This window comes from Ambystoma mexicanum, chromosome 11 (assembly GCF_040938575.1).
Source record: "Ambystoma mexicanum isolate Mex_15411 chromosome 11, UKY_AmexF1_1, whole genome shotgun sequence".
NCBI classification, from domain to species: domain Eukaryota; kingdom Metazoa; phylum Chordata; class Amphibia; order Caudata; family Ambystomatidae; genus Ambystoma; species Ambystoma mexicanum.
Genome location: NC_090934.1, coordinates 1,330,454,992 through 1,330,478,768, shown reverse-complemented (window position 1 = coordinate 1,330,478,768; position 23,777 = coordinate 1,330,454,992). Strand labels below are relative to the sequence as shown.

At 46.8% G+C, this 23,777-nt stretch overlaps 1 protein-coding gene across 1 annotated transcript in view; it reads left to right on the top strand.

The window, feature by feature from the left end:
- ONECUT1 (one cut homeobox 1) overlaps nt 1-23,777 on the top strand; it is an 81,446-nt gene that overhangs the window by 22,002 nt on the left and 35,667 nt on the right. The window contains exon 2 of the mRNA XM_069624852.1: nt 20,224-20,331. Coding sequence (XP_069480953.1) covers nt 20,224-20,331 — 108 coding nt within the window. The remainder of the gene's footprint in view (nt 1-20,223; nt 20,332-23,777) is intronic.

The window sequence follows — 23,777 nt, the reverse complement described above, 5'->3', positions numbered from 1 at the left end:
GGTGCAATAGGATTGGGGCATAAAAGACCCTTCATCGCTCTCTGAAACAAGAGGCGGCTGCTGCCCACAGAGAAAGATGCACACACACATAGAATAAATGACTGATATGGAAATTGACACATAGACACAGTGAGGATGATTAAGGGGCAAATGCAAAGACAAGCTGAAAGAGACGACTGCATGGAAATAGACTGGATGTCACGCGGAAGCAATCAGAGAGCGGGTGGGTGACAGATATGCAAAACATCCGCAGGGACTGTTAGAGTGGTTAAAAGCCTCTGATAATCATACAGAGAGAGGACGGACATAGAGCAAATAGACTAAGCCTGAGCGTCTCCAGTCTGAAAGACATACAGGAATACAGAGTACGGAAGACATGAAATAGTTTGTTATCAATTGCTTGAATATGTGTTAATTGGTAAGAAATGATTGTACCCTATTAAGAAGAAGTCATGTGTGCTTTTCAAACCCATTAAATCCCTGATCAAAGGCGGCTTTAATATCTGCAAGCAGGCCCTGGGCGTGAGCATTGCAATGTAAGTGTACGTCCATTGCTTTCGTGCAATGGATAAGGACAATGACCACTGGGCTCCACGCCCCATCCCCCTCCCAATCGTCCACTCCATCTTAAATGAATTCAATTATAAACCTCTTGCCAAAGCAACTAGCTTAAATTCACATGGAAAAAAGGACAAAGTGGAGGGATGGGCACATTTTAAAAAATCGAGGTTTGCCACATTATCTGTAAAGTACTCTTTTCAAAATCAACATCTATATTAATGCACATTGTCTTAAAGGTAGAATGCGTGATTGTTTCGTTAAAATCGATTTGCGCCATTTTTTCGTCATGGTTACTTTATACCAAATAAACATACGTGGTGTATTGTTAATAAACTCGTTCCTGAGTAGGGGGCACGGAAATGTGTCGGGGCTGGTCAAATATTTTGGAGGCTTTGTGCCGTGCGTGATGTAGGAAAGGATTGAAATGTGTGCGGAAGGAGATCACGGTGGAGAACTGGTGCGGTGGGATTGGCTGCTGCCCGGAAAGAAAGAGCATCGTGACCGTTTATAGACGGCCGTAAACGCCCACCTCTCATAGCTCTGCGTTTGCGCGGCCCCCTGCGGGCTGCGCGCATGCGCACTGCGCGGCGTGGCGCCCCTCCCCCGTGATGAATGCGAGGCTGCCTGCTTGAGATGCAGGCGCTATCGATTTCCTGGCACGGGCCCAGCCGTGTGATCGGCTTACTAATTGGCGAAAATACACTCCAGCTGATGCTGATGTGTAAACAGAGGCGTCCGCGCCGAAATTAGCGGGGAAATCCCACCTCCCCCGCGCACGCTCCGCGTTCTGTTTATTTTTAGCAATTGGACGTGCCGTGATGTTCCGAGATGCGCTTCGCGGGGGTTCCGAGGTCACTGTTCCCAACCAGCACTTGGGTCAACGCCCCTTCCTGGCACCCTTGGGGTTGTGGGGTGAATATAGCAGGCCTGTGCCCCCTGCTGACCAGTAGCCATCCCCACGAGGAAGGGGGTCAGGCTGAGCTCCCCCTCTTTAAAGATGGTTCCTCCCTCCTCGCTTCCTACTGATCTCCCGGACTCCCCAACCCATTCCATGTACTGCATAATGAGACGTTGACACTCACAGGAGGATGCTAGTGTGGGGGTTTATTGAGGTCTCCCCCCACACCAGTGTTGTATAATAATCTGGTGATTTATGTAGTGCTATATGTCAGAATCCAGCTGCTGCTAAGTGCTGTAATCAGTGTCGCTATTTCTGCCCACTCCATTATTAACCTGAAAGGAAGAACCGAGATGCCTGGCCAGGGTATCAAGCGCATGTCGCACAGCCTTGTCCTGTGCCCAAGGAGAGCGTGTGACATGATGGGTTATTTATAATGCGCTTAATACCCAGAGGTTTCTAAGCACAGACCCGGGGATCGAACCAGTGTTGCTCCGTTTCGTCTTCCTTCCAAGGTGAGCATGTTGCCCCTGAGCTATCCTTTGTGCTTGAGTCCCTCACAGCCCTTCCTGGGAGCTCTGTGGTTGAGGCAATACTGAGCGTCCAGGATCCCCCAAAACTGGAGGTGGCCCTTTGTCACGACCCTTATTGGTGGGATGGGTTGGGTCCATAAGTGAGGTTATACTAAGCTCCGGGGGCCCCAGCACACAACATTAAGTATTTGTCTCTTTGGCTTTAGCAGGGCGGTTTAGCCTTGCCCCCCCTCCCCCCTCCGCCGTAGCAAGATGTGCCTTTGCCACCCACAGGCCTGTTGTGGAGGTTATGCTGGCCTGTTAATGGTCGCTCCTGGCTACGTATGGGTCTCTTTCTGCCTTCCAGGGAATAGGCCTCTGGAATAGGGGGGTTTGCTGTGCTTGCAGAGCCCTTTGTCACTGTAGTATGTGTCTTGGGCACTCTCCATCCTCCCTGTGGGCTTGGGAGAGCACACATCACACGGAGGCTCTGACACACAGATGGAAGTGTGGAGGTGACACTGGGAGAATATTGAGGTCTTGACACTGCCAGGGCTCTCTGGAAAAGTAAGCAGAGCTCCTAATTGCAAAGCTGACCCCTTGCAGCCTCGTCCGCGGACCACCCCACCCCCACTCTTCCATTATCTCTCATGGCGTAAGTCAGGCACCTCTGCCGCAGCTCTTTGTTCTTTTCTGCTGAGAAATGCAGCTGTCAGGGGCCAGCCTGTCCAGTATAGTGGCCAGGTTTCCGCTGTGGACGAGGCCAGCTCACATGCAAACGATTTTACAAACTGATAGGAAGGCCTCAAGTCGCCCTGCTGGTAGGAACAGGTCACATATCCTTGACTGATTTGACTGCTTTCCATCCGGGTACTTGCAGTTTTGATGATCCCACCATTAATGCAGGCCCTCTTGTGCTATTGGCATCTGACATGGCATAACTGCAGAACCCTGCTGCCTAAGGCCGGCCTCCTCAGCCTGCTGATTAGTGCAATGCAGTCAGGTTTTCAGAATGACAAAAGTCAGTGATCTACAGTGAAATCGGACATTTTGAATGTTTTCTTTCTATTGCGCGTTCATTGTGAGCGTCCGGATGACCTGGCGGTTCAACGGGACATATGTTCGACATGCCATGCCATCATAGACACAACTGGCCCTGGGAGGGCCTTTCTGAGCAAGCATGTGGCGCTCCCTGGGATTAGGTTCCTACAGTTGGGCTATGTTGCACTATGCAAAGTGACACACAAGGTCTCTTGCTCCAGGTGCAGGAGAGTGTGAGGGTGGCCGTGTTTCCCTAAATCCCTAAATGGGAAAGTGAAAAATAGCAGAGCTTGCGTGCTGTCCCATGTCAGGTGTCTAATGTTAGCCAGCTGTTTTGTTGTAATTTTGATTCTTGCGATTTTGCATTCTATAACTTGGCTCAAATGGACTATTATATATATATATATAGCAGAGGATTTATAATGGGAAATCTAGAACTACAAGTACCAGAATGCAAAGTGAAATGAGCTGAACGGTATGGATGCAAACATTACAATTCATATGGATGCTCTCAGCCCCCTTGCTTTGTTTATCTCTCGTAGGAAGTTTATTATAAAGCAGCAGCACTGTACGATTTAAGAACATTTTGCAAAAGCAAAGCACAAATAGCAGGGATCTTGATGTAATTAAATGGTGTGGCATTGCATCAGAATGAAAAGGCCGTTTCCTTTATTGAAATGCTTTTCATTTAGCAATTCTATCCATAACCAAAAGTGCCAAGAGGCCCCATGTCATGAGTACCATCGTCGTCCAGTCCAGGACTTCTTTTTAACCGACATCACTTTGCATTTCCCGACTTGTAGATGCAGTCCAGTGTCAACATGGGCCAATCGCAGCATGAAAGCCTTTGGTGGCAAAGAAGCAGAGCTGGGCTGTTCGAATGAGTGAGCAGTACACTCCGGTCAGGTTTTCAGGATATTCACAATGAATATGTATGAGACTCATTCACATATAAGGAATTTCTACAGAGGTTATTTGCATATTCCTGGTAATTCCAAAAGCCTGGCTGGATGTTTACTATTAAGTGGATGTGCATGCTGCTGAGTCAGCCGCAGGGTGGCAGGCAGTAAAAAGGCAGATGCATGGTCACCTTGGCAGATGCATGCCATCTCGCTACTGCATGGCAGCCCAGCTTCCACCTGTGGGGCCGCTTCACAGACTGAATCAGGCAGAAAGGTAGATCTTTTTTGAAAGCACCACTGCAGCTTCCAGACCTGCACAATAATATTACACTGTTATCTAGTGCTTCATGGTGGAGTCCTCTTGCTTTTAAGAGCTATAACAACAGGTGTTATTACCCAATTGAATGGTGCTCACTTTCTCGAAAACGGGTTTCCCCTTCCCTGCCTGAACTGCAACGTGTGCCTGCACGCTGGGCACATATGTCTGGGGCGAGAGCTTCGCACACTGAGCTACCTTACCAGCTTCAAAAATCCACTGTACCCTCTGAACTGCCATCAGAAGAGGAGAAGGGGATCTCCACTGCCCCAAAGAAATGCCACACAGGAATGATACTGGAAATTGAAGACACAGATACACTTCTAGTTAAAGCCCAGAACATAGCGGCTACGCAAGCTCCGAGTCATATGCCCCGGACCCAGGTAGCCCTAGCTGCTACCCGCCTGCACTGGGGCAGGCACTGCGGGTGTTTGCAAAACCCTTGCCAAACCAGGAGGGCAACATTGGACATGTCTTGAAAAGTGAACTGAGTGACAGGGCCGAGGAACGCGCAGGGTCTGGCAGATGGCTGTTAATGTACTTCAGCTGTGACCACATGACTTATTAATGCAATGCGGGTGTAACCGAAGACGATAAAACAAGAAATGAATAGTTTTGTCCAGGGGTGACAGGGTTAACATGGTTGTAACGCAGGCTGAAAGGGGTTGCTCGCTTTACGAACATGGAATCACTGTTCCATAGGTGCGTTGATAGCTTGAAGAATTTGTCAGAACACAAATAATCCCGCAAATTTTAAGGCAGAGTCGAAATGTTGGAAAATGTGTATTTAAAAAAAACGCTATTGTATTTATGCATGCAGGCGCGAAGGAACCAAACTCTGTGCAGTCCTTTAGGGCATGGCCTGAGCCTGTCCTGTGGATGAAACACGTTGTGTATCTTGATGGCGTCTCTTATGGTATGTTTGAGTGTCATGGTTGTATGGGGTGATCTGAGGGTTTGTGTCTTTGCTTAAATCATGGGTTTGTTTTGTGACTCCCATCAGTTCCTGTATGTCCGTTCTGTGCTTTGAGGTGGTGCTGGTTGGTGTGCTTGCTGTAGAGTGTTATGTGGTGGCCTGTGTTGATATCAGTTATGTTGAAAGACTGAAAAATGTAGTAGGGTGCAGTGCCTGGAGCAAATACCACAGTGTGCGTAACCAATGGGAAAATATCAAAGTGGGAATAGCTGACAGCAAAGAACACAGTACTTACTGATGAGCAAATATCAAATGGTGAAAATAACACAGTGCACTTTTCCAGCGAGGAAATATCAAAGCGAGAAAACCTAGGAGCAAGTAACACAAGTGCACTGCACCAATTAAACAATATCCAAGTGGGAATACATTGAGCAAATAACACAGTGCACTTTACCAAGGATGAAATACAAAGCCAGAACAAAATGGAGAAAATAACACAGTGCACTTTACCAGGGAGCAAAAATCAAAGCGAGAATAGCATTGCACAAATAACACAGTGCACTTTACCACAGAGTAGCAAGTATGAAAGTGGGAATAGCAGGCAGCAAATATCAATGGGCACATATCAGCGTGGGAATAGCCAGGGGGAAAAGGCACACTGTGATTTATCAAGGAGCAGAGATCAAAGCAGGAATCATAGGGAGCAAATATCATAGTGCACTTTAGCAAGTAGCAAATATCACACAAATAATTGCTGAGAGAACATAACACAGTGCGCTTTACCAAAGAACACATATCACAGTAAGAATAGCAGGAAGCAAATAACACAGTGCCTTTTACCAAGGAACAAATATCAAAGCAATAATAGCAGGAAGGAAATAGCACAGTGCACTTTAGGGAGGAGCATATCTCAAAGCGAGAACAGCAGGGAGCAAATAACACAGTGCACTTTAAAAAGGAGCAAATGTCACAGCAAGAGTAGTTGGGAGCAAATAACACAGTGCACTTTACCAAGGAGCAAATAGCACAGCAGGAAAAGCAGGAAGGAAATAACACAGTGCACTTTAACAAGGACCAAATATCACAGCAAGAATAGCCGTAAGCAAATGACACAGTAAACTTTACCAAAGAGCATATATGAAAGTGATAACAGTAGGGAGCAAATACTACAGCTCACTTTAACAAGGAGAAAATATCAATGTGAGAACAGCATGGACCAAATAACACAGTTCACTTTATCAATGAATAAATACCAAGTGAGAACAGCATGGAGAAAATAACAATATGCACTTTACATGGGATCAGGTGAAATATCAAAGTGAGAATTGCAGGGAGCAAATATCACAATGCACTTTACCAAGGAGCAAATATCAAAGCGGAAATCACAGGTAGCAAATTTTATAGTGCCCTTTATCAAGAAGCGAATATCAAATGGAGAATAGCAAGGAGCAAAGAAAGCAGTGCACTTTACCAAGGAGCAAACATCAAAGCAAAAATCACAGGGAGCAAATATTATAGTGCCCTTTATCAAGAAGTGAATTTCAAATGAAGAATAGCAGGGAGCAAATAAAGCAGCGCACTTTACCAAGGAGCAAATATTACAGCTAGAATAGTAGGGAACAAATAACAGTGCAATTTACTGATGGGCAAATATCACAGTGAAAATAGCAGAGATCAAATAGCACAGTGCACCTTACAAAGGAGCATATATCAAAATGAGAATATCAGGGAGCAAATAAGAAAGTGCACTTAACGAAGGAGCAAATCTCATAGAAACATTGTGTTGAGAAAATGTCACAGCGCTCTTTGCTGAGGAGCAAAAATCACAGCGGGAAGAGCATGCAGAAAATAAGACAGTGCTCTTTACCAAGAAGTATATATCAAAAGGAGAATATCAAGGAGCACATAACAAAGTGCATAGCAGCAATAGCATAGAGCACTTTACTGAGAAGCAAATATCACAGCACAAAGAACAGGGAGAAAATAAGACAGTGCACTTTAGCAAGGAGAATATATAAAAACGAGAACAGGAGGGAGCAAATTACACAGTACACTTTACTAAGGAGAACATTAATATCAAATCAAGAATAGCATCGAGCAAATAATACAGTGCACTTTACCAAAAAGCAAATTTCACAGCAAGAATAGCAGGAAGCAAATAGCACAGTTCAGTTTACCAAGTAAAAAATATCGATGAGATACAGCAGGGAGCAAATACCATGCTGCATTTTGCCAAAGAGTAAATATCAAAGCGGAAATAGCATTGAGCATATAACCCAGTGTACTTTACCAAGGAACAAATACAAAGCAAGAATAGCATGGAGAAAATAACACAGTGGGCTTTACGAATTAGCAAATATCAAAGTGGGAATAGCACTGAGCAAATAACACAGTGCACTTTGCTGAGGAGCAACTCTCAAAGTGGGAATAGCATTGAGCAAATAACACAGTGCACTTTACCTTGGAGCAAATATCAAAGTGGGAATAGCACTAAGAAAATAACGCAGTGCATTTTACCAGGTAGAAAATATCAAATCAAGAATAGCAGGAAGCACATATAAAAGTGCATTTTTACCAAGGAGCAAATGTCATAGTGAGAATTACCAGGAGGAAATGTCACACTGTGCTTTACCGAGGAGCAAAGATCAAAGCAGGAATCATTTGGAGCAAATATCACAGTGCCCTTTACCAAGGAGCAAACATCAAAGCGACAACAGCAGGGAGCAAATAACATAGAGCACTTTACCAAGGAGCAAATATCACAGCTAGAATAGCAGGAAGCAAATAACACAGTGCACATTACCAAGGAGCAAATATCAAGCAAGAACATCATGGAGAAAATAGCACAGTGCACTTTAATAGGGAGCAAATATCAAAGAGAGAATAGCAGGGAGCAAATGTCACAGTGCACTTCGCCAATGAGCAAATATCATAGTGCACTTTACCACCAAAGAGTAAGTATCAAAATAAGAGTAGCAGACAGCAAATAAAGTATACCTTACAAATGAGCAAATATCAAGGTGAGAATAGCCAGGAGGATATATTACGCTGCACTTTATCAGGGAGCAAACATCAAAGCAAGAATCATAGGGTAGAAATATCACAGCTAACTTTACCAAGGAACAGATATCAAGAAAAGTAAGAAGCAAATAGCACAGTGCACTTTACCAGGGAGCAAATATCACAGAAACAATAGCTGGGAGAAAATAACACATTGTACTTTACCAAGGAGCAAATGTCACACCAAGTATAGGTGGGAGCAAACAACACAGTGCACTTTATCAAGGAGCAAATATCACAGCAAGAAAAGCAGGAAGCAAATAAGATAGTGCACTTTACAAAGGTGCAAATGTCACAGTAATAACAGCGGGGAGCAAATTTGCACAGTCCACTTTAACCAGGAGCAAATATCACAGAAAGGATAGCTGGGAGTAAATAATACAGTGCACTTTAGCAAGGAGAAAATATCAAAGCAAGAATGGCAGGAAGCAAATAACACAATGCACTTTACCAAAGAGCATATATCAACGCGAGAACAGTAGGCAGCTAATAACACAATTCACTTTACCAAGGAGCAAATACCAAGCAAGAATAGCATGGAGAATATTACATAGTGCACTTTACAAAGGAGAAAATAACAAAGCGGAAATAACAGGGAGCAAATATGATAGTGCCCTTTATCAAAAGCGAAAATCAAATGGAGAATAGCAGGGAGCAAATAAAGCAGTGCACTTTAACAAGGAGCTAATACCAAGCAAGAACAGCATGGAGAAAATAACGCAGAGCACTTTACCATGGAGAAGCAGAAATATCAAAGCAAGAATTGCAGGGAGCAAATATCACAGTGCTCTTTAACAAGGGGCAAATATCAAAGCTGAAGTCACAGGGAGCAAATATGATAATGCAGTTTATCAAAAGCGAATATCAAATGGAGAATAGCAGGGAGCAAAAAAAGCAGTGCACTTTACCGAAGAGCACATTTCAAAGCTATAATAGTAGAGAACAAATAACACAGTGCACTTTACAGATGGGCAAACATCAGAGTGAAAATAGCAGACAGCAAATAACACAGTGCACTTTACCAAGGAGCATATATCAAAATGAGAATATCAGGGAGCACATAACAAAGTGCATAGCAACAATTGCATAGAGAAAATGCCAGGGCGCACTTTACTGAGAAGCAAATATCACAGCACGAAGAACAGGGAGAAAATAAGACAGTGCACTTTAGCAAGGAGAATATATAAAAACGAGAACAGGAGGAAGCAAATATCACAGTGCACTTTACTAAGGAAACAATATCAAATCAAGAATAGCATTGAGCAAATAACCCAGAGCACTTTACCAAGAAGCAAATATCAAAGCAAGAATAGCATTGAGCAAATAAGACAGTGTACTTTACCAAGAAGCAAATATCAAAACGAAAACAACAGGGAGCAAATAACACAGTGCACTTCATAAAGGAGCAAACATCAAAGCAGGGATAGCACAGAGCAAATAACACAGCGTACTGTACCAAGGAGCAAATATCAAAGCAGGAATAGCATGGAGCAAATAACACAGTGTACTTTGCTGAAGAGCTAATATCAAAACGAGAACAGCAGGGAGCAAATAACACAGTGTACTGTACCAAGGAGCAAATATCAAAGCAGGGATAGAATTGAGCAAATAAACCACAACACGTTGCCAAGAAGCAAATATCAAAGTGACAATATCTGGGAGCATACAACACAGATGCACTTTCCGAATGGGCAACATCACAGGAAAATAGCATAGAGCAAATAACACAGTGCACTTTACCAAGGAGCAAATAAGGCAGTGCTCTTTACCTACAATCAAGAATCACAGTGAGTGGGGCTGCATACTTTCACAAAGAATTGGCTACTTTGTGATACTCAGCTGGTACTCATGAAGTGTGCAGATGCACATTTGTAATAAAGGGTTTGTCCACTTTGTTAGAAAGTGGGCGTTCCTTGGGCAAAGGTATGCTTACACTGTTGGTAAATGCCTGATGCACACATTCAGAGAAATCCTGACACCTAATAATGGCAATTCCATTTTATGGCATTCTGCTCTGCCAAGGTGTTTCCACATCAAACCAACCCTGCCTGACAAACTTCACAACTCGAACTCCTTGGTGTACTACTGGCGTGGACAGGGCAGGCTATCCCTGTTCCACCTAGAGATTCTGAATTAAAATCATTCCCCTTTCTTATCAATAAAGTTAGAAAAAACAACCAAGTTGTGAGTGACCTGGTGGTACGGGTGTTGATTTATCGGCTGTGGAGCAGGGATATCTATGTGTGTGACCTATCCCTCTTCATCTCACTGTGTGATCCTGAGCAAATGATTCAAAGTGCAAGGGCCCAGGTTGCCCTGTCTTTTAACATATTGATCCCTCAGAGAGAGTCTTAAGAGCAACATATCGCACATAGTAAACATTGGATGGGAACTGGCCAGGGAGAACTCCATCCCCAAGCAGATGTTTTAGGTAAAGAGCCTTACTGGTAACAAAACAAAATCCGTTTTCCATCAGTCCTTTCTGCTTTCACTTGTGATCTTGTAATAGCTTTTTTAGGAAGACTGTGTAGGGCCTACAACCTATTTTGTATTATATTATCTGCAAAAAGAATGGTGCCAGACTAGGGGCCCGATTCACGGAAAGGTGTGCATTAATCCGGCAAGGGCCGTGTGCGAGAACGACAATGCGCGAGCCTGCGCGCAGAACATAAAATGTGCTTTCCACGTATTCATGGGATTGGTTGCGCAAAGTAACCATATATGCAAGTTGTGGCCGCAACACCTCAGACACGCCTATACGCAGAGCAAAAACAGCCACAAAAGCCACCTTTGTGTACTCCCCTGGGCGAAAATAGATGCACCCGTGAAACAGTGTGTGGGGTCCCCCGCAAGCAGGCCTGCATCTCAGGGACCCTCTGCACGGTCCCCCGTAACTGTAACCGGCACCAGGACAACATTTCTACGATACATCGTAACTCGGGTGAAACCAACCCCTGTAAACCATTCATACACCCTGCTACAGTGCTTACGCGCACCCCCAAGTCAGATCGGAACCACGGCTGCGTGCACACACCCCTAAATCCTACCTCTATGCTGTGATTCCTATGCGCAAGTGTTTGAATAGTGTTTGTACCCCTGGCTTTGGGTAGCGGATTGTATGAGGGCTTTGCGTTGCCATTTCCTCGCCGCGAGGTTGTGCGCTCGTATCCATGAATAGGTATCCTTCCACACAATAGCGGGCGTGCGATGGACTGTCTGCGCCCCGTCCCTCATAACATCTACATTTTCCCTTGTTCTTCCTCATTTTCTGTGTTCCACCCACTTAAATGTCCTCTGCACAAGCCACGCCCACGCTCTGTGTGGTGTCTCACGCAAGTCACTTAGCCTCTCGCAGTAACATGTCGAGCCTGCGCGAAGTCCATGCAAAGTATGAAAAAGTGCTGCGCATTCGATTCCATGAAACGACAAATGGGATTTTGCACACAGTTTGGCATGCAAAGTCCTGATTTTCCATGGAGATAATCCCATGGATCGGGCTCTAGGTCTGTTCATGTATATGTTAGAGAGCCTTCTTCAATAGTGGCAATCAGGTCGCACTCAATATTAATTTGTTATTTACACAGAAACCTTTTATGTGCAAATAGTCTTACCCAGTCCAAACTGGTACTCATTTTATTGACCTCTGAAGGATGATAGGCTGAGTCGATATTGCAGAGATTCAAATCTATAATCCGCAGATCACACACAGATCGCAATAGCAAGTATTCAACCCACTGAGCTATCTTACCAGCTCAAGTTCAGGGTGAGGGCAGGGAAGGCTGCACCCAAGAGGGATTGGGGAAAGACCTAACGTGGAGGGGGGAAAAGGAGAGAAAAATGGGCGCGACAGGGCTTTAGAGAGGGAGGACGAGAGGATGCGCAAAGAATGAGGGAAGGGGAGGTTAGGGAAAAGCGAGCGACCGGACGGGAGAGAAAAATGTCCTAGAACCGAGAAGCAAAATGAGGGTGAGGGGAAGCGAGGCAGTGGGAGAAGGAAGGTAACGAATGGTGAGGGGGCAGTGAGGGGAGGAAACGGAGGCAAGGAAAACCAAGAGAATGGGAGAGAGGCCTAACTTTGGGTAGAAACTGTATTCTGTGCACGCCTCATTCTAAGCCCTCGTCGGCATAAAACAATTAGCACCACTAAACACTGCGTTAAGTGATTTATTGTGAATGATTATGAACGGCCCCTGGACTCCCGTATCTCCTCGTGTAAGGCTACCCCAGGCCTCAGGCCGTGGCTCTGTCCACCACTAGGGGCGCAACGCTGAGCTATTTGCTCGAAGCTCCTCTCGCCTGGGCATTTGGCTGCCAGCGGCAGGAGCCCTGCTCGCTGGCCTGGGCCAGGCACGGGCGCTGTTTGACGGCCGCTTAGCTGCATCAGCAGTTTGGGGCTGTGCGCTCGCGATAAGATGGCTGATAGGCGGCTCCCCCGCACCCTGAGAACGTCCCCACCCCAGTGCCGGGCGGGCAGGGCTCTCCGGCTGCGCGTCCTTGGGCCTGGGTGATTTATAACCAGCGAGCACACAGGCTCGTTTGTTTTTTGTTAATGTTTGTCTAACTCGGTGACTGAAGTGCGAGTGTGTTCTTCTAACATTTCATCAGGTAAATGCCCATTCCTGTGGGGGTTCGGAGCTGCCTCGTTACATGCAGACACATGTATTTCACACATCAGCTGAGCAGTAGGTCATACATGCAGCACCCGAAAGGGGCCTTGCCTTTCACAACGGCAACAGTCCAGTGTGACCTTTCCTGCCAGCCTTGGCTCTTCGGGTATCAGCGGGTCACATGCTGGGACTTTCAAGCCTGCAGGTACGAGGGAAACGACTGTACTACAAGTCCCAGAATGCAAACTGCGATGGGTTAAAATACCAGCGCCGGATGTAAATGGCTCTCCTGCCTCGCAGCAACGAGAAGGCCCTCGCGTGCATTGCTGGATTACATGCATTGTGCAAGAATGACCGCTTTGTTTTAAGATCAGTGTCACACTTTCGGGTGCACTGCTTCAGCGACTGTAAGTTGTTCTGAGAGGGTGTGAGTTCTTCAACCTCTGTTTATTACCTAACATTCTGGCACTCATGATATTGCCTTTTCAACTGTAACTGCAGGAGTACGTGGCGTGAAATGTCAAGAAACTAGTGCCCTCCCATCCACGAACCTTTATCAATGGTATAGCATTAATAGTAGGTGGGGGAGGACCCCCAGGAGGCTTCTTCCCTCACCCCCACCTCCCATTCCCCCGCCCCGGATTCCCTTATATCCATGCCCAAGTCCCCACTCACGGGTGATCACAGCTGGCAGCACTGGCCCCCCTCTTCATCGGTCAAAATGGGTTTATGAGTAGAAAGAAACCTGACAGATGGATCGATCTTGGCTCTGTCTAGCTGTGTGACCAGGGACAGCGTCTGGGCTTTTCAACCTTTTCAGTTAAAATGTGCCCAAGCTCCAGGGGCCCCACGTTCACAGCCTTACTGTACAGCAACATATCTCTTTAATTGAAGACTTTCACTGTGCGCTTTGGGGTACACACATTACAGGCTGCCTTTACTGGGGCCCGGCATACAGCAGCGTTGTTCTCATCTCATTGCCTTTTACTCCAGTTGCGACTGCATTAGCCGCCCGCAGACAAAGAGTAATTTCTACCTTTTTGCATGGACTTTATGGGCCTGAATTACAAAGCGTTTTTAAATTGGACTTTCCCATTGAAAAAGGCTTTTGTCAATCAGGCCCTAAACTACCAATGGCTGCCTATCATTCATCTGCAGCAATTAACATACTCGCTGCATTCCTTTGCAGCCATTATTTTTTAAGCACCCCACGGATCTCTCAGGCTGGTTTCCCGGACTGCAGGTAAGGGGGTCCCCAAACATCATATTAAAATGGGCCCCCACAAGCCTTGACAGTGTGTCTACCCGTCTACTTATGGGTGTATGGACTAATCTATCATTCCAGGGATCACTCTCACGCGGGCTAAGACACACACAAAAGCCCCTACAAGAACCCCCACCCATATTCAACTTGGGGTGGTTGCTCGGATTGCAGCTGGGAAGTAGGCGTGAGTGATGTGAGGTGTTCGTTTCCGTGTCCTCGCGTCTCCAGTGGGAAGGACGCATTCCGCAAAAGAGTCTCTACGTAGGAACACCGGTGACTGAGCAGGAAGCCGGATCCACAGACCAGGGCTTCCCCGCCGCATGACCGAACATATGCATGGATGCATATCTGGGCAGGCGTGCGGTTGTGCTGGGCAGATGAAGGGTTTGGGGTGCGACAGGTGTCTCCACTTTATAGGGGCAGTTGATGCGCACCGGGGGTCAAGTCGAGGGTACACGCGGGTGGATTGTGTCCGCCCACTTTTTTCAGAGGGAGGACGCTGCCCCCCTGGTTATTTTAGAGGCTGTGTGTAAAATGAAAAACATTGACTGTGCTTTTTAAATTTATGCTGACATCAGCGGTCGCCAGGTTCGCAGGCCGGGCACGTCACCACTGCACCACATAACATGAGGAAAAATAACAAACTACTAAAGGGAAAACGTCACATTCCGGGACTGCATATTCCAGAGAAGATGTTTGTATTGATTCTTTGGATTTAAAATATGCACACCTTGGGGGGGGGGGGGTTTGGGGTGTAGGGGGTGTAGGGGGTGCATCGAGTCGCTGTTACAGCCAGGTACATTCAACTTATGGAAAGGCAGGCAAGGCAAGAATACAAGTGAACAAAAGCAGGGTTTCTGGGTAAACAGCCAGGCTTTCAGTGCCTTTCTGAAGACCCAGTAGGATTGTTCTATTCTTAGGTGGGGAGGGAGTGAGTTACATTGGTGTGCGGCCATGGAGGGGAAGCTGGCGCCTCCACTTTTCTCTCGCCTGGATGTGGGAGGGACAACGCTCTGAGTGTAGGCCCCTCTCACAGGTCTGGAGGATTGGGCTCTCACGAAGCACTGTGATAGGTAGGGAGGGGCCGAATTGGAAAGGCATCTGTGAGCGATAGAGAGTGTTTTGAAGAAGGTCCTTTCCTTTATGGGTAGCCAGTGGCAGTTTCTTTGTGCCTCAGATATGTGCTCCCTTTGAGGGATCTTGAGAGCTGCAAGGATCGCGTTGCTTCCAGATCACTTGGAGCCTGTGGGTATTGTGAGCCGAGATGCCGGCAAAGAGGGCGTTGCAGTAGTCTAGCCTGGCTGCGATGATGGCTCTAGCAATTGTGAGGCAGCTGTTAGGGTCTAAGAATGGTCAGGTCGCATTGATTAACTTGGTTGTGCAGGCATCTCAGGAGGCAAAAGCGTTGACCTGGCGTGTTAGTGAGAGTGAGGAGTCAAGGTACACGCCTATGGTCTTCACCGAGATGGACACAGGTATGCGTAGCCTGTCTATGATGAAGTTGGCGTATTGGGGGCAGAGGTTTTTAGCGACTGATGGCAGTCCAAACACCAGGCTCTTTGTCTTTTCATCATTGAGGCAGAGGCTGTTCGCTGTCATCCATATTTGGATGGGAAGGTAGATGGTACTTAGTGCCTGGGAGTCTTCTGTGTAGTTGCCTGTGAGGGGAAGCAGGATTTGCATGTTGTCAGTATAGTTTGTGTAGGTAATGCCGAGGGGTCCAGCAGTTGTACAGGGTGGGGTATACACATGAGCCTTGGGGCACTCCGCAGGTAATGGGGGCAAGTGGGGCAAGCGGTTTCGGAAAAGACTGTTATTGTTCTTCCTTCCAGCAAGGAGGCTCCCCAGCATGAGGCTTCTGGCGAGAAGGTGGCAGCAGAGCGTAGGTGGTGGCATAGAATTTCGTGGTCCACCAATTGGATTGTGGCAGAGAGATGTAGTAGGAGCAGGAGAGCAGGCTCGCCGTCATCCATGAGGGCATCTAGTTGTTTTTTTTTTAGGTCTAACAGGGCTGATTCTGTTCCATGGCCTGGTCTAAAGCCTGACTGGCGTAGGCGCAAGAGTTGATTTATTTCCAGGTAGTGTTGGATTTGTGAGTAGGTGGCCCTGTCTAGGACCTTTGGCAGGAACAGCACCGATGTGACGGGCCAGTAGTTGCTGGGCATAGTCGTATCTAGGGTGTTTTTTTTTAGGACGGGGAGAACCCAGGCTTCCTTCAGGGAGGTGGGGACCGTGGAGGCAGAGAAGGAGGCATCATTGAAGCTGGTGATAAATGGAATGAGGGCTTCTGCACAATCTTTGATGATAGGGCCAGGGCAGGTGTCGCCTTTGCATTTGGTGGGCTGAGGACCTTTGAGAATGGCTGCAACATCAGCTTCAGTAACCTGTTGGAAGTGAAAGGCATCTTGATGGTGGGGAGTTGGGCTAGGTGGGGCGGTGGGAGAAGGGGTTTTAATGGAGGTCTGCTCGGCAGAGATTTTCTCTTGGAGGGGGGCTTTTTGGATGTTTGCGCACCAGCTTGCATCTTTGGTGATGCCAGGTGGTGGTGTGACTGGAGTTTCCAGTTCCCTAAGTATACATAAAATGTCCTTGGTGTTACACTGGGCTTCAGAGATCCTAGTGTTGTAGGATGATGCTTTGGCCTGAGTGGTGGCTAGTTTGTAAGTCCTGGGCAGAGGCTTTGAATAGCGTCCTGTTGGCATCTGATTGAGATTTCTTCCACTGGCTTCTTCTGGCGTTTTTTAGTTCTCAAATTAGAGAGATCATTGGTGAACCAGCATAGGCGAGGGTTTTGGCTTAATGGGGTGCTAGAGCAGCGACCATGCCAACTGCTGTTGCCAGTGTCTTTAGGTAGATATCCGCAAGAACTACTGGGTTATTAGCCATGTGAGTGAGATGGTCTGGTTTGAGGTTAGAGAGCAGTGGAGAGGTACTGTCTTTAGTGATGTTACTTGCGCTTTGGGCCCAAGTGGGTGGCATAGGGGTGCTGGCGGGTGGGTTGTCAATGGGCTACGTAATGGCGAAGGTCCTGATAAAGTGGTTGGACCATGGGCATGGGGAGATGGTGTTGATGAGGATGTTGCAGTGGAGGCCCTCAAGCCAATCAAGGGTGCAGCCCTTAGCATGGGGAGGGGCATTTACTCAGTGAGTAAAGCCTAGAGCACTTAGTGTATTTGCTATGGTGTAAGCATTACCATCTGTGGGGTCGTTAAGGCCTAGGTTGAAGTCTCCTAGAAGTATGACTTTGGAGGTGGGTTTCATGTTGGCATTGAGGGGGTGTCGGAGGTGTTCCTCAAATGTGCCTGGGGGGGCCAGGCGGCCTATATACTAAGATGATTAGTATTGTGCTGGTATAGGAGGTGGTGAGTTTTAGGGAGAGCATGTCACAGTTTCCATTCATTTTGGATGGACATTGTCCGAACTTGAAGTCCTGTCTATCAGTTCTTAGGATAGTGAAGCCTGGAGGGATGGCTAGTGATAGAGATAGGCAGTAGGTGGCATGCAGCCAGGACTCAGTGATGGCGAGGAAGTCGAGTTTCTGTGAAGAGATGAGGTCATTGATTTCCCGTGTGTGGGCGTGGAGAGATCAGGCATTAATTGGGGCTCCTTTGAAGGGGGTGTGTGGGGCTTGGTGGGTGAGGGTGTCGCTGTAAGACTTGGTAGTTGCCCTGAGCGCTGTTGGTAGCTTGGTTGCAGCACTTGGTGCACACAGGTCTGTGGAGGAGGCTGCTTTGGCTGGGCAAGGAGGGTGGTGTGCAGTTGAGTTTTTAAAGTTGCACCATTGTGGAAAGTTCGGAGTGTGAGCTGAGTAACTCAAGGTGCTCAGTGTCAGCCTGGAGTTCCTGATGGGGATGGGTTAGGGATGCATGGGGAGTGTGTGCAAGGTGGGGTGTGACATGAGCCGAGTGTTCCTAGCAGAGACAGGCAGAGAGTGCGTGGGCCGAGCGTCTGTGGCAGAAGGTGGGCATGAGCTGGTGCAGGTAGTGCGCTGGTGCGCGGAGCGGAGCTTGTGGTGGTGCTCCTGTGAGTACAATCTCATGTGGGTGGAGCAGCATACTGGCGAGAGGCAGATAGTGAGCCCTCCTGGTGCGTGGGATTAGCAGTGACGCTAGTGCTGCCAGGGGGCTCTCTTCGGAGTGTAGCATGGAGCATTAGGAGTGGGGATGGAAGTAGGCGGGCAAAAATGAGCGATTTGCAACACCTACCTGAGCCAATCAGAAGCCGACAGGAGTATGGGGGGTCGATAGGTCATATAGTGATGTGACTAAGACAGTGAAGCGGGCGGGTGCACCCCGGGTGGTGGATACATTGAGAACAGCTGCATTATGGCACGGATCAGATGAATGCCTACCTTTGCCAGCACTGATATCATGTTGGTAGCTTCCAGTTGGCGAATCAGCGAAGGTGCTTGGCTTTGTGCGGCAGAGAGCGGCTGAGAGCTGGAAAGGCCTTATGATCCGGCCTTCGGAGACGTGTTGATTTTATGAAGGTCAAATGCCAATCGACCTTGCAATTTCTATGGTTATACAAATCCAAATGAATGACATTTGCAAATGTCACCTGGATATGCTAATTTCTGGTGATGTCACATCCCCGTGCGTATGAAAATGAGATACCTGCTTTATTTTTTAGTTGCAGGCATCGAGGGCCCGGAGGATAGCTCAGGGGCAACGTGTTTGTCTTGAAAGGAAGACAACTGTGTACAACAGAGGTTGAAATCATGGCCTTGCGCTTAGAGGCTGGTCTCCGGTATTGTTCGAAGCACGCGCAATATTGCAGGGGTCTGCAACATGTGGCTCTCCATGTATTTTGGACTACAACTCACATGATCCCTCATCATTGATTATGCTGGCTAGGTCTGATAGTAGTTGTAGTCACACATTGGAGAGCCAAAGGTTGCAAACCTCTATTCAAGCTCTGCAAGTTATTTAACGTTAAACTCTATGAGCAACTTTTTTTATTGTTAAAAGAAGTGCCTTGATTACATGAACACTTATTTCCGCCACAATGACCCATTAACTAGTTTGGAACAAGCGCGCCCTCTACTGGCCATCGTGCTATTTGAAAAAAAATGACAATTCAGCAAATGGCGCCATTGGAAAGAGCTTCTTATAAGCAGTCCAAGCAAGATGATGCGTATGTATACATCACTTAAGCCAAGTGCAGTTCTTTAGCAAGGTATACTAGCCTGAAATAATATCACGATCCACGCATCGCCCTTTCAACAGGCTCGTGGGCGCCGCGTTGATTGCGAGAACAGATAGATCTGATCGGGTTTTGCTTCCGGTTGTGCCCCCCTACAGCACACTGCAGGAATATGCGGGTTCCGGGCCTGCACCCCAGTATGCGGCGGCCTATCGTGCAGATTGTTACCGGGGGAAGGGACGAATAACTCTACCGCACATCACAGTAGATTCCCCCTTGTCACGGCGGGCTCGGCCTATCGCCCACGAATAGTCAGTGGCAGGCGCCCTTCCCAGAATGACAGAAAATATGCAAATGATACCATTCGCAAATCATTGCCTGCACATTGGTCTCAGGCTTACTTATTGTGACTACACTAAACGCGAGTCTGGGCTTTCATCGTCGGTGGGTGACTGAGCCCAGCGCACTTTCTTACTCGCCATATCATTGAATCGCCGAAGGAAGCCTTCAAGGCACACACCTGCACTTGCCAGAGGGCGTTTAGACGGGCCTGGCTGCGCACCGCACGGATATATCACCAATTGTTTGTTTATGTTGAAGTTAAATAACACTCACAATTACAGTGCAAGCAGCTTCTAAATGCAGGGAGAGGAAGGAGCAAAGCAGGTTCCAATCAAACCAGAGCGCAGCACACATGTTGGTGCCGGGGAATAAGAGATGGGTGATACTATATGCAACCAACAATACACGTAATAAGAAAAGAAAGGCAATGGGGCCGAGCCAGACAGGAGGAGGGGCCAGTGCCAGGGCCATCCTGCTAGACAGTAAGTAGTCACTCCAGCTATTTGAAATGTGCCTCTCCTATCTATGTACGTGAACCGTACGTGCCCTTCTAGAACATAACCCGTCATGTGCAGCCTGAACTAGTAACTGAAAGTGTGTATGCGAAAAACCTTGCCATTTGCGGTACTGAAACTATTTTGATGTCTTTGTAAAACTAGCCCTGGTGCCAGCGGACCCGGTGTTTCAGCACTCTGGACAGCTGCAAGCGGACTCCATGACCAAGCTCGGCTACCCTCCGCCCCAAAGCGCGCAGTCTAATCACTTGTGTGAGTATAATGTGTGTATTGCAGCAATGTGCACGGTGAAGCAAATGTGTGTGTGTGTGGCGTCATCAGTCATGCCTTGCAATGTTCAAAGATGTAGGCACTAGAGGCGGGCCGTTTTGCAAGCACTGTCCCGGAATTAGGCCCTCTGTCACCCGTCCCAAGAGATTTTTTTTATTTATATATCCCATCCTGGTTTTAGGAAAGAGAGGTTTATCATTGCTGAAATTCAACAATTCAAGGTGACATTTACACATAATAATTAACCTTTGATAGAACTCTGCCACCCCAGGGTAGGCTCGAACTGCCATTGTCACAATCTGGTTAAAAAATGCCACTAGCACAGCCTGTAATAGCAATCAAACCAAAACCCTCTGTATTTAACTTGCTTACTGTCACGGCCAAATCTGAACTTTATATGTAGGAGAAGGGCTGTGTATTGCATTTATTTAAATGGGGGGTGGGGCAGGCTTTGAGCTGGGGGCACTAGTCCTACTTTTATGTTAGTGGCATGTCCCAGTTTTTTATTTTCAAAATGTGGTCACCCTACACAGAAGCGTCTAGGCACTGTACGTTCTTCAAGGTTATCTCATGGATTACAGGATGCCCGGTGCAGGTATGCGGGCAGACATTCAAAGGCAGGGAACATGAATATATTACGACAAGCGCTATTAACACGCGCGGCCTGGACTTAATCTTACGACTGATGGTTCCCAAGCATTTCAAAAGCTTGTGGGGATCTTTTTTCGAAGTCCCCGGAGCGTGAATGAAGGTGCAAGAGGCAGGTGTAAAGGTGTTACGCCGGTCTGAAGGCCTCCATTTACGCTCTGGCGCATTTTCATTGTTTTTGGAGGCGTGGGGGGAACTTGACGTATGTTTCTTTCTGCCTTTTTTAACCCTCCACCTTCAAAAACAACTTGGTTTAACGCCAGCATGAGATTTTGCTTGTGGCGTAAAAAGCAGTGATTTCCTACGTATTCCGCTTGCTTTTTACACTAGCAAAAAGCAGGTGCATTACATAGGAAATAATTGTAAAACGTTTTAAACACATCACAAAGAACAACCCCCTTGCCTGCAAACTACGTGGGTGGGTCGAAGCTGCCAATGCGAAGCCATTTTCACAGGAGTTTTCACATGTCAGTCACCCAACAGACCGATTCAGGACACTTCGCAATTTATGAGTGAACTGGCATTGTCAAGTGGAGATTTATTTAAATAAATTGGCCCCTGTGAGGTTAACATTCATACCATCTGATCTCTTTAACATCGTTTGCTGCTAACATTCTCTTCTTTTCGATCTCTCGGGCACAACCTAAATACTGATTCCCTCTTTTCTATCTCCAAACTCACTGGGGCTGGAGCAACATAGGTGTGGAGGATTTGGGGGTCTCGACCATTTTAAAAGAGCAGAGGAACAAAATAAAGAAGACCAAAGAATGACCCCTCCCAACCAATCTCCAGCTTCCCCCGGGTAAAGTAGTCAATAGAATGCAAAACCAAAATGCTAAACAACAGAAGATCCCCAATGCTAAACTCATGGACACTAACCGTTTAGGAAAATAAGCTAGAAGATATGGCAGCTAAGGCCATGCAAACTAACAGTTTAGGGTAAGACACTAGAAGATCCCCATGTTGAGCTCATGCAAACTAATGGTTCAGGGAAATAGACTGTAAGATTCACATGCTAAGCTCATGCAAACTAACGGTTTAGGAAAATAAACTAGAAGATCTGGAAGCTAGGGCCATGCAAACTAACAGTTTAGGTAAAGACACTAGAAGATCCCCATGTTGAGCTCATGCAAACTAATGGTTCAGGGAAATAGGCCCTCATTCCGAGTTTGGAGGTAATCATGGTGCTATTTGCGCCATGACTACCTCCAATACCGGTACCCAGTCCGCCCTGGTTCAATGGGGACTTACCGGTCTATTCCAACCTTTGCAGGACCGTTAAGTCCCCATTGAAAAAGCCATTCCCCATTCCCATTTCAGCCCCCATAGGGCTCAATGGGAAGAGGGAATGCGCTAAGAATGGTACCGCAAATTGCAGTACCGTTATTAGCTCTGAAGTCCCTAACGGGACCCGTCCATAATGCCTGGTAAAACACAGGCGTTAAGGAAAGTACCCGCTAAGGGACCTAGGAATAGGGTGCAAAGGGATTACCGGCACCAATGTCCTTAACGGTGCCCGGTATCCCTTTGCGCCCAACTCGGAATGAGGGCCATAGACTGTAAGATTCACAGGCTAAGCTCATGCAAACTAACAGTTTAGGAAAAGAAATTAGAAGATCTGCAAGCTAAGGCCATGCAAACTAACAGTTTAGGCAAAGAGACTAGAAGATCCCCATGCTAAGCTCATGAAAACTAACAGTTTAGGGTAAGACACTAGAAGATCCCCATGTTAAGCTCATGCAAACTAATGGTTCAGGGAAATAGACTGTAATATTCACATGCTAAACTCATGCAAACTAACAGTTTAGGAAAAGAAACTAGAAGATCTGCAAGCAAGGCCATGCAAACTAACAGTTTAGGTAAAGAGCCTAGAAGATCCCCATGCTAAGCTCATGCAAACTAACAGTTTAGGGTAAGATACTAGAAGATCCCCATGTTGAGCTCATGCAAACTAATGGTTCAGGGAAATAGACTGTAAGATTCACATGCTAAGCTCATGCAAACTAACAGTTTAGGAAAAGAGGCTAGAAGGTCCCGATGTTCAGGCAATGCAAACAAACAGTTTAAGGGAGAAGACTAGAAGACCTCCATGCTAAGCGCATGCAAACTAACAGTTTAGGGAAAGAGGCTAGAAGGTCCCCATTCTAAGAGAATGCAAACTAACAGTTTAAGGAAGGAGACTAGAAGACCCCCATGCTTACCTCATGAAAACGATCAGTTTAAGGAAGGATACTAGAAGACCCCCATGCTTACCTCATGAAATCGATCAGTTTAAGGAAGGATACTAGAAGACCCCCATGCTTACCTCATGAAATAGATCAGTTTAAGGAAGGAGACTAGAAGACCCCCATGCTTACCTCATGAAATCGATCAGTTTTAGGAAGGATACTAGAAGATCCCCATGCTAATCTCATGCAAGCTAACAGTTAAGGGAAAGAGACCAGAAGACCCCCAACCTAATGTCATGCAAATTAACAGTTCTGAGAAAGACTAGAAGAATCGCCATGCTAAGGTCATGTATAGTAACTGTTTAGGGAAAGAGATTAGAAGATCTGCATGCTAAGCGCATACAAACTAAGAGTTTACGGAAGTAGGCTAGAAGATCCCCACGCTAAGCTCATGCAAACTAACAGTTTAGGAAAAGGGGCTTGGAGAGCCCCATGCTAAAGCAATGCAACCTAACAGCTTACGGAAATAGGCTAGAAGATCCCCACGCTAAGCTCATGCAAACTAACAGTTTTGGAAAAGAGACTAGAAGATACCCACGCTAAGGTCATGCA